The sequence below is a fragment of the Urocampus carinirostris genome, chromosome 2 (genome assembly GCF_059441175.1).
Source record: "Urocampus carinirostris isolate Australia breed hairy pipefish chromosome 2, RoL_Ucar_1.0, whole genome shotgun sequence".
Lineage (NCBI taxonomy): Eukaryota > Metazoa > Chordata > Actinopteri > Syngnathiformes > Syngnathidae > Urocampus > Urocampus carinirostris.
In genome coordinates, this window is record NC_142350.1 from 68,056,415 (window position 1) to 68,068,490 (window position 12,076).

At 38.2% G+C, this 12,076-nt stretch overlaps 1 protein-coding gene across 1 annotated transcript in view; it reads left to right on the forward strand.

Moving 5' to 3' along the window:
• The window catches only part of ctsk (cathepsin K), a 29,501-nt gene extending 17,462 nt beyond the window's left edge, over positions 1–12,039 (forward strand). Inside the window, exons 5-8 of the mRNA XM_088327591.1 lie at positions 1,579–1,797; positions 4,719–4,884; positions 10,658–10,766; positions 10,847–12,039. Coding sequence (XP_088183717.1) covers positions 1,579–1,797; positions 4,719–4,884; positions 10,658–10,766; positions 10,847–10,946 — 594 coding nt within the window. The 3' untranslated portion in view covers positions 10,947–12,039. The remainder of the gene's footprint in view (positions 1–1,578; positions 1,798–4,718; positions 4,885–10,657; positions 10,767–10,846) is intronic.
• Positions 12,040–12,076: the final 37 nt, after the last annotated feature.

Below are 12,076 nucleotides of genomic sequence, written 5' to 3' on the forward strand. Positions count from 1 at the left end.
TTTTGCGGTTTTATTTACTTTTCTCTGAAAAATTGTTATTTATATCATATTTCAGGACCTTTTTCACCCTTCCGAATGTATTTTTCTGAACTTTTCCGAAAAGCCAACATTCAAAAACACCAATTTAAGAACACTATTGGATTTTTTTGCAGCAAAATTTTGCAGTCATGTAATAAAAAGAAAAAAAAACAGAAAAAAAATATGTATTTTCATATATTTTACGATTAAAACAGTAATGTGTTTAAACCTAAGAGATACATAGTGATTAAGCTCAGGGATTGATACAAGTATAAAGATATTTACAATATTTATTTTTTAAAAAAAATGTCCATTAACACATATTATAATTTTAATAATATTAATAGAGAATTATTATTATTATCATTATGCGTCACGACAGCTGAGTGGTACAGTGGCACAACAGTTCTGAGGTCATGGGATCAAATCCAGCCACCAGCCTTCCTGAGCAGAGTTTGCATGTTCTCCCCATGGGTTTCCTCGGGCACTCTGGTTCCCTCCCACATTCCAAAAACATGCATATCAGGCGTGAATGAGAGAGTGAGTTGTTGGTCTCTGTGTGCCCCGCCCACTGCCCGAGGATGCCTGGGATGGGCTCCAGCACCCCTGCGACCCTACTGTGGATAAGCAGTGCAGATAATAGATATTATCATTATCACTCCCTGACCCAATTCTCTCCGTTAGGGCACCTCTTCAACCTGTTCATAGACCAAAAAGAGTGGAATTTGTTTCGTTAATCTCGGTGTAGCTCTTTAGCCGGTAAACTTTTAGCTAGCTAACTTTCAACAAAATAACACAAGTTTAATAACTAAATCGTTTATGTTTTTTCTGAATGTACTCCATAAACATTTTACATAATATGCAACAACATGGTAGACCTTTAAAAGTGTCTTTTACAGGTATTAAAATAAAATAAAACATGTGTTGAATAAAAGTTGATGCTTACCGCGTTTATCACAGTTGAACAAAATCAAATGATGTCACTTCCGGTAAATGGCTTTTATGGAATTGTAGTCTTTTTGGGTGGGGGGATTTGATCACATTCTAACAGGGTGGTTAATTAGAGTTTGAACAAAATAGCAAATAAAATATTGCAATATTATTTAATTGCATTTTATTGCCAAATGACATTGATTTTAGTGAAGTTAATCAAATTATTTTATAATTGTTTGAGGAAGTTGATGACATTGCACTGCGGACCAAAAAATGATCCAAAATACAAAAACAATATTTAAACTGCATTTTATTTAGGGTTAAATGTTTGAAAACACTCAAAGTAAATCATTTAATGTATTTTGTAGATTTTAGAGAAAAAAAGCAGACATGAAATGTTGCCACAGAGTATCACTGTATTAAAATGTGTGAAATGCTGGCATCTAGCGGCCATAACGAACAATGCAAATTCACCCTAACAAACCAACACCTATGTTCTTCGTCTGTGACTTTAATATAAATTTGCACAAAACAACTGTAAAATAGAATAATATGATACATAAACAGAGAAGTAAGTGTAGTAGCAAGAAAAAGAAAATGCTGACTAGGTTTATTTGCCCTGCTCAGGGTACTTGTGGCTCCTGCTGGGCCTTCAGTTCAGCGGGGGCTCTTGAGGGTCAACTGGCCAAGACCACCGGCGTCCTCCGAGACTTAAGTCCTCAGAACCTGGTGGACTGTGTGGCCGCAAACAAAGGCTGCGGCGGAGGATACATGACCAACGCCTTCAAATACGTCAGGGATAATGGAGGCATCGACTCGGAGGAGGCGTACCCCTATGTGGGAGAGGTAAGCTTAGGGATGAGGATCTTTGAGTGGTTCGGAGACAATATGGATATGGGGTGTCTCCGCTAAGTGTAGTCTCTTTAGCTGAGAGCGACTTTTTGGTTTCTCTAAATCAATTATTTTTTGTCAGTCCCCCTCTCTGAAGAAGAAATCCTCTCGCTTCTTCTTTCAAATTATCACATAATATTGGTGGGGACAAAACAACAATATTGGTGGTTATAGGAGACAAAATGTTTCCAAATTTACACCTTTCGGCCCATTTTCGCTGGTTAAATCACTGTAAAGTGTTTAATAGGCAGCTTCGTTGATTTGGCTATGCCCTGTCCGCTGCCAATAACCTAGCAAGCACACCAGTCTTTGCTCGTCTCCCTCCAAGGGTGCAGTGAAGTGCTACACAAGGTTCGTCAAACTTCCTCGTCTTCGCTTTCAGGGGGAGACTTTTGTTTGACTCTTTACCCAGTCACCTTTTGTCTGCCTCCGTATCCGTGTTAATTATTTTTTCAATGCAGTCACTTGAGGGTCTACTTCACTTTGTGTCTACTCTCGATACGCAATGCTTATACTCTGGGCTTAATGAACTGCGTGGAGGCTAAATGTAAACTAAACACTCTGCCACAGAGAACGCCACTGCCCCCTAGTGTAGTGGAGGTGCAATTGCACTCTACTCTAGGAAAGTTACAGAAAAAAAGTTCCCCAAAGTCCAACACGCCCGTGCCCCTCTATCTATCTATCTATCTATCTATCTATCTATCTATCTATCTATCTATCTATCTATCTATCTATCTATCTATCTATCTATCTATCTAGACATCTATCTATCTAGACATCTATCTATCTATCTATCTAGACATCTATCTAGACATCTATCTAGACATCTATCTAGACATCTATCTAGACATCTATCTAGACATCTATCCATCTACCTAGACATCTATCTATCTATCTATCCAGACATCTATCTAGACATCTAGACATCTATCCATTTATCTATCTACCTAAACATCTATCTACCTAAACATCTATCTGTCTATCTATCTATCTATCTATCTATCTATCTATCTATCTATCTATCTATCTATCTATCTATCTATCTATCTATCTATCTATCTATCTATCTATCTATCTATCTATCTATCTATCTATCTATCTATCTATCTAGACATCTATCTAGACATCTATCTATCTATCTAGACATCTATCTAGACATCTATCTAGACATCTATCTAGACATCTATCTAGACATCTATCCATCTACCTAGACATCTATCTATCTATCCAGACATCTATCTAGACATCTAGACATCTATCCATTAATCTATCTACCTAGACATCTATCTAGACATCTATCTAGACATCTATCTATCTAGACATCTAGACATCTATCCATTTATCTATTTATCTATCTACCTAAACATCTATCTACCTAAACATCTATCAGTCTGTCTGTCTATCTATCTATCTATCTATCTATCTATCTATCTATCTATCTATCTATCTATCTATCTATCTATCTATCTATCTATCTATCTATCTATCTATCTATCTATCTATCTATCTATCTATCTATCTATCTATCTATCTATCTATCTATCTATCTATCTATCTATCTATCTATCTATCTATCTATCTATCTATCTATCTATCTTCCCAAAGCGCTTTGCAATGTGCTCCACATTTCCCAATAGCGGCCTTGCAGCCATGTAAGGCGCTAACCTGCTTATTGGGGGTATTAGGGGTTCAGTGTCTTACCCAAGGACACTTCCACATGTAACACGGACGAGCCGGGATTCGAACTGGGATCCCTTGATCCCAAGACGAGCGCTCTACCTCCTGAGCTACTGCCGCCCCAAAATGAAATGATCTGCATTTATATAGCGCTTTTCAAGTCAAGACTTCCCAAAGCGCTTTACATTGTGCTTCACATTTCCCAATAGCAGCCGTGCAGCCATGTAAGGCGCTAACCTGCTTATTGGGGGTATTAGGGGTTCAGTGTCTTACCCAAGGACACTTCGATATGAAACACGGAGGAGCCGAAATTCGAACGGAGATCTTTTGATCCCAAGACGAGCGCTCTACCTCCTGAGCCACTGCCGCCATAATCTATCTATCTATCTATCTATCTATCTATCTATCTATCTATCTATCTATCTATCTATCTATCTGATTAAATTAACAACTTATAATTACTATGTTGGGCATGTTACCAAAAAATAGCAATTAGCTACAGTTACTAGTAACTTCATTTTTTTAAAAAGTAACTCAGTTCCCCTCCATATTACTAAGGTCCAAAAGTAGAGTTTTACTACAAAAGTGACTAATTACAAATTACGCTATATACTTGCATAGTAAAAGACCCCCTAAAATGTTCATATTTTCTGGTGCAATATTGCAAGTTTGCATACGAACACTTAGCCGAGAAACCCCATATCCATTTTGTCTTCAAACCACTCAAAGATCTACTCTGGGTACTGTCCAAAACGTTTCCTCTTTTTCTCTTTTTCTTATAAATAAAAATAATAAACTTCATCACACTTATATTTTAAATTTCTGTGCATTAGCATGACCAATTTTCCATTGCCGTGTTATTCCTGTGTAAGTCACACCCCTTTCCCTATATGTTGCCTACCATCCGCTACAGGTGACACACAACCAAATATGCACATTCAAACTGACCACCTGATTTGAGTATTTTATCCTATTTCGTATATGCGTAGGGAGAATATCTCCATGTGGTAATTACTATGTTCTGACCATGTAAAGTATTTTAAATAAGGTTGAAATAGGCTTAGTCATGACTATAACATACGTTTCCTGGGAAATTACAATGACTCACAACTGGTTAATTGTTTTCAGAACTGGTCCACCAGCACGCTGTTGGTGACCCTAGTTTGAAATGATCTGTTTCTCTCTGGCGCCCCCCGCAGGCGCAAATGTGCCGCTTCAACTCCTCCGGAACAGCCGCCCAATGTCGCAGTTTCAAGGAGATCCCTGAAGGTGACGAACAAGCCCTGGCGGTGGCGCTCTACAAAGTGGGACCCGTCTCGGTGGGCATTGACGCCTCCCTGGGGACTTTTCAGTTCTACATGAGAGGTTAGTGAAAAAAAAATGCTTGGTTCAGGTCTTCTGGAGGTATTTCCTCCAAACCTTATGTGGTTTTATCAATGAGTTCTAGATAAACAACTGTACTATGCTTGGTTCTGGTCATTCCTCTGGAGGTCTTTCCTCCAAACCTTTTGCAGTTTTATGATGTGTTCTAGATAAACAACTGTTCTATGCTTGGTACTGGTCTTTCCTCTCATGGTCTTTCCTCCAAACCTTTTGCAGTTTTACAAAAGTCAATTCCATTGAAGTTGGGAAAAAGTTTAAAATGTCAGTAAAATTAGAATAGAATGACTTGCAAACCTTTTCTAACCCATATTTAAATGAATACACCACAAAGACAAGATTATCCATGTTCAAACTCATAAACTTTATTTCCATAAGCAAATAATGATAAACTTAGAATTTTATAATTGCAACAAGTGCCAAAGTAGTTGGGAAAGGGGCTTCTTCACCATTGTGTTACATCACCTTTCCTTTTAATAACACTCAATAAACGTTTAGGAAGTGAGGAGACTAGTTGTTGAATCGTTGATAGTGGAATCCTTTCCCATTCTTGCTTTATGTACAGCTTCAGCTGTTCAACAGTCCGGGGTCTCCTTTGTCTTATTCTGCGCTTTATAATGCGCCACACATTTTCAATGGGAGACAGGTCAGGACTGCAGGCAGGCCAGTCAAGCACCCGCACCCTCTTACTACGAAGCCACGCTGTCGTGAGACGTGCAGTGTGTGGCTTGGCATTATCCTGCTGGAAGAAGCAAGGGCGCCCATGGTAAAGATTCTGTTTGGATGGCAACATACTTTGTTCCAAAACCTGAATGTACTTTTCTGCATTAATGGTGCCTTCACAGATGTGCAGGTTACCCATTCCTTGGCCACTCATGCACCCCCATACCATCACAGATGCTGGCTTTTGCACTTTGCGTGCATAACAGTCTGGGTGGTTCTGTTCTTCTTTGGACCGGAGGACACGACGTCCACAATTTCCAAACACAATTTGGAAAACTGACTCATCAGACCACAGAACACTTTTCCACTTTGTATCAGTCCATTTTAGATGGGCTCGGGCCCAGAGAACCCTGCGGCGTTTCTGGATGTTGTTGATGAATGGCTTACGCTTTGCAACATAAAGTTTTAACCCACACTTACGGATATAGCGTCGAACTGTATTGACTGACAGTGGTTTTCCAAAGTGTTCCTGAGCCCATGTGGTGATGTCCTTTACACATTGATGTCGGTTCTTAATGCAGTACCGCTTGAGGGCTCGGAGGTCACGGGCATTCAATAATGGTTTACGGCCATGCCGTTTACGCACAGTGATTTCTCCAGATTCCCTGAACCTTTTCACAATATTATGGACTGTAGATGATGATATCCCTAAATTCCTTGCAATTGTACTTTGAGGAATGTTGTTTTTAAACTGTTCAACAATTTGCTCACGCAGTTGTTCACAAAGAGGTGAACCTCGCCCCATCCTTGCATGTGAATGACTTAGCTTGTTCGGGTCTCCCTTTTTTATACCCAGTAACAACTCTCACCTGTTGCTAATTCATCTGTTCACCTGCAAATAGTTGGTTGATTTCCATTCATCCACTTTCTGAGTAGTTATTGACACCTGTCCCAACTATTTTGGCACGTGTTGCTGTCATCAAATTACAGAGTTGATGATTTTCTCCCAAAACAATAAAGTTTATGAGTGAAGACAATAAATATGTTGTCTTTGCTGTGCATTCATTTAAATATGGGTTGAAAAGAATTTGCAATTTACTTGGATCAATTTTTATTTGCAATTAACACACTTTCCCAACTTCATTGGAATTGAGTTTTGTATTGATGAGTTCTAGATAAACAACTGTTCTACGCTTGGTTCTGGCCCTTCTTCTGGAGGTATTTCCTCCAAACCTTATGTGGTTTAATCAATGAGTTCTAGATAAACAACTGTTCTTATGCTTGGTTCTGATCATTCCTCTGGAGGTCTTTCATCTAAACATTTTGCAATTTTATTGATGAGTTCTAGATAAACAACTGTCTACGCTTGGTTCTGGTCTTTCTTCTGGAGGTTTTCCTCCAAACCTTTTGCAGTTTTATTGATGAGTTCTAAATAAATAGCTATTCTACGCATGTACCAATGTTGTAAGTCTTGGGTATGACTCGGCCGAGGCTTGAACCAGCGACCTCCCAGTCCTGGAGCGGGCGCCCTACCATCTAGGCTACCGAGCTGGTTCTACGCTTGGTTCTGGTCTTTCCTCTCAAGTCTTTCCTCCAAACCTTATATGGTTTTATCAATGAGTTTTGGATAAACAACTGTTCTACGCATGGTTCAGGTCATTCCTCTCGAGGTCTTTCCCCCAAACCTTATGTATTCTAATTAAAGCGTTCTAGATTAGCTACTGTTCTACGCTTGGTTATGGTCTTTCCTCTCAAGTCTTTCCTCCAAACTTTATGCAGTTTTATCGATGAGTTCTAGGACAGGGGTGGCCAACCCGGTCCTCAAGAGCCGCATGTCCTGCATGTTTATGGAGTTTCTCTGTTCAAATACAGGTGATCCCAATCACCTGGGTCATTATCAAGCTCCCGCACAGCTTGCAAACAATCTTAAAATTTGCATCACCTGAGAAACCTCCAAAACATGCAGGACATGCGGCTTTTGAGGACCGGGTTGGCCACCCCTGTTCTAGGATAACAACTGTCCTATGCATTGTTCAAGTCATTCCTCTCGAGGTCTTTCCTCCAGACCTTATTCAACTTTATTGATGAGTCTAGACAAACAGCTGTTCTACGCTTGGTCCAGGTCATTCCTCTTGAGGTCTTTTCTCTAAACCTTATGTCGTTTTAATCAATGAGTTCTAGATTAACTGTTCTACGTATGGTTCAGGTCTTTCCCCTGGAGGTCTTTCCTCCAAACCTTATGCAGTTTTATCGATGAGGCCTAGATTAGCTACTGTTCTACGCTTGGTTCAGGTCATTCCCCTGGAGGTCTTTCCTCTAAACCCTATGTAGTTTTATCAATGAGTTCTAAATAAACAACTGTTCTACAGTTAGTTCAGGTCTTTCCTCTGGAGGTCTTTCCTCTAAACCTTATGTGGTTTTACAAATGAGTTCTAGATTAAAACTGTTCTACGCTTGGTACTGGTCTTTCCTCTGGAGGTCTTTCCTCCAAACCTTTTGCAGTTTTATCAATGAGTTCTAAATTAAAAACTGTTCTACGCTTGGTTCAGGTATTTCCTCGGGTCAACATTTTTGAACCAGACGTGAAGAACAGACATTTACAATCATGTTTTTTTATATAAAAGTCAGCGAGAGAGAAGCCTGTCCCCTACGTTATGATTGACATTTTAGGCCCCAATCCAGGTCGGGTTAACACAGGCTTGGGCTAAAGACCTTACCTCGGCAATGTTCCCTGTAATTTTCCGCGGGTCTGAGTGTTCACACAAAGTCGGTGAGCAGCGCTTGAAACAACAGTGAGCCATGGCAATCCCAAGTGTGGCAACTAAATCATTATCAAACATGTCCAAATCTCGACATCAAGTTACATTTTGCCGAGTTTCCGGCAATGCAAAATTATTTTTCTCTTTTGAATGAATTGACTCGTATACTATTGCAAAGGTTGTACGGCCTTCAAACGTCATTTGTTTTTACAATTCTTTCGCAAGATTTTTGAGTATTTGCAGATGACACTAACATTTTCTATTCAAATGATAACTATATGGATTTGGTAACCTGTATTAATCGTGAACTAATTAACCTAAAAGTATGGATGGATATAAATAAATTATCTTTAAATTTAAATAAAACCAAAGTAATATTCTTTGGTAATCGTAAGGCAAATCAAGATTTAGAAGTAAAAATGGATGGTGTCACGATAGACATTGTATCAGAAATTAAGTTTTTAGGGGTCATAATAGACAATAAATTAAGTTGGAAAACACACATCAGACACATACAAACAAAGGTATCTAAAAGCATTTCAATAATTAATAAAACCAAAGTTCTTTTACATTATAATGCATTGTATTTATTATATTGTTCTCTAGTTCTGCCATATTTAACCTATGGTGCAGAAGTCTGGGGCAATAATTACAAAAGTTCACTACAGCCCCTTTTTATCCTTCAAAAACGTGCAATAAGAACCATACACAGGGTAGGATATCGGGATCATACCAATATTTTATTCATGCAGTCCAATTTATTGAAATTGGATGATTTAATAAAATTTTTCACTTCACAACTGTTATTTAAGGTCAACAAAAACATAGTGCCAGAAAACATACAAAGATTATTCACTCGGAAAGAGGGAAATTATAACTTGAGGGGCTGTGGTGAATTCAAAATCCCAAAGGTGAGAACCACCAGGAGAAGTATGTGTGTGTCTGTGTGTGGAGTCAGACTTTGGAATAATTTGCAAAATGAAATCAAACAATGTCCAAATATCCATGTGTTCAAAAAAACATTACTGGCGAAATACAGAGATGAAGAAAATGGGATATGAGGGAGACTGGAAATACTGCACTTCAAACCATGGCTAACTTGTTGTTATTGTGCTATTATCACATCAGAACTGTTATAAATATTGTGTTTATTTTTATTGATATTATCACTGGTGCCGCAGTGACATTATGCGCATTATGACGTTGAGGGATGGGTATTGCGAAGATTAGTGTATAAAATATGTGATTATTGTAACTTATAATTATTGATATCTGACCTATGTAATAAGTATATCCATGAGATTTTGTTGTATTGTACACAAGAGGGAGCTATCTATAAAATGTATTTAATAGGGAAGATAAAGGGGTAGGAAAAATAAGCATCTGCTTCTGACTACCCCTTTTCGAACATTTTGTGGGACATTATTTCGTTGTTGACTCATTGTTTTTGTCCTGTTTTTATTTTTATGTTCGAAATAAAAATTTTCATTCATTCATTCATTCATTTCCATTTCTTTTTTTTCCTGGTATCTTTTGTTGCATGATACTAACATTTTTGGGGGCTTATTGAGTCGGTTGCACGATACACAACTGTATTTAATCACATTTTTTTACTGGAAGTACAATGTTGGCAACAAGATTGACTTGGTATCATTGGAAATGATTTGAATGCAACACAAACTTTTTCTTCTTTTTCCCTGTTTTTTTTCTATATTTTTTTGATTACTTTAAAAAAATCTCATTGTGTTTATTTTTTCCTAGCTGTTACTTTATTTCGTTTTGTTCTCTATTCACTTTTTTCCTTTTTTCTTTCTTTTCTTTTTTTCTGGCTTTTTTTCTGAATTTCTCCTTCTTTTTTCTCTTCCTTTTGTTTATTTTTTCTCAGCTTTTCACTACTTTTTCATTTTGCTATTTTTTTCTTTTTGTTCTATTCCCCCTTCCTTTAAGTCATTTTGTGCACAATTTTACATAATATTTGGTCGTGTAGGGATGAAAGAAGCAAAAACAACCCAAAGAGCCGTTTGGGACTCGAAAGAGCCGGTTCTCTTTAGTGAGCCGAGCCGAAGAAGCCGGTTCTCGAAAAACTCTATTGACTTTACTCAACTTCGTTCTACTTCGACATTGACTTCAAAATACCGCATTTAGAACACAACGTCAGGGGAACCCGTGTATTTTTATCTTCATGCACTGTAACTTTGACTTAATTGGCTTCTTAATTAGCAATTTCGAGCCCTGATTTTTGTGAGCTGGCTCAATTTTCTTGAGGGCTGAGAATGTGCAGCTTAGAGGGAGCATTGACCCTGCCTCCCAAACACGGTATCTCATGTCCTTCCCAGGTATTTACTACGACCCCAACTGCAACCCGGACGATGTCAACCACGCTGTGCTAGCGGTGGGCTACGGCGTGACGGCTAGGGGCAAAAAGTACTGGCTCATCAAGAACAGGTCCGATCTCATCACCATATCGCCATAGAACTGTATTCCATGAAGAATTATTAAAAAAAAAATCTGTTTTTTCTGAACAGCTGGGGCGAGAGCTGGGGCAACAGAGGCTACATCAAGCTGGCGCGTAACCGTGGAAACCTGTGCGGCATCGCTAACTTGGCTAGCTACCCGATGGCGTGAGCGCCCGGCCGTCTCCACGGCAACCAGTCTCTCGCATCTCTGAAATCTTTACGGTGTCGCTGGGCGACGCAGACCTACGGAAATCAAGAAGGGACTAAATTATATTTATGCAAGTGTCGGTGATATGGTTCCTGGCGTAACGGGTAAAGGGACAGTGTGTATTATTTGACCACGAGATGTCACTGTATGGTGTTTTATGATAGAAGAGAGAAATTCTTAAATGAACAAGCATTAAGTTCAGCTCATTTTGATTATTTTAAAGGAACAGTGTGTTTCACTTGATTACCTCAACCAAAAACGAGTGTTAAAAACCACAACGAAGAATACAAACTACGGAGACTCAAAGTGACCAAAACATAGCATTTTATTTATCATTTTATTTATAAATGAAAACATTGGATAACAAAATAAAAGCAGAAAAGATTGTATTGTTAAAAAAAAAAAAAAACAGTAATTCGTATTTAAAAATGAGAAAACTCAAATGTATCATATTTTAGTCTCTACTTTGACCTATAATTTGTCAAAAATCACAATTTGTTTTAAAATTAAAGAAAAAAAACGCTGAAAGTTGTCACATAAACAATCACATAAATAATGATACCCACAATATTGTTGTTTAAAGGGACTGTGTGTCTTACTGGCCCACTAGAGGTCGCTGTATTGTGTAGTGCAACCAAAAACAAAAACAAAAACACAAGGGAGAATACAAACTACAGACATTCCAAGCAACCAACATATTACTTTTCATTTTTCGCCTCAGCCTTTTTGAGGTTTGTGGGTACCCGTAGCAGCAAAATGGCGGATAATGACGCCAGTTCCTTTATGTGAGACTCCTGTTATGTAAAATAAATGCAAATATCATTTCAATTATTTGATGGTTTGTTTATTTTTGCCTATTATTCGAATCACTATGATTTTAATGAAGTCTAGATAACACACACACTGTCTCTTTAAGCAAATCTGTTTATTGTGTTTACCGGCACATACAGTACATGTTACGGATCTGTTTTGATTTAAAAATCAATAACATTTCTTCCCTTGTCATTGTGGACATTATTCTTGTGATCACTATTGTTATGAAGGTGTTGAGAAAGTGATGTTTTGTACAATATGAAATTAATAAAGTGTGA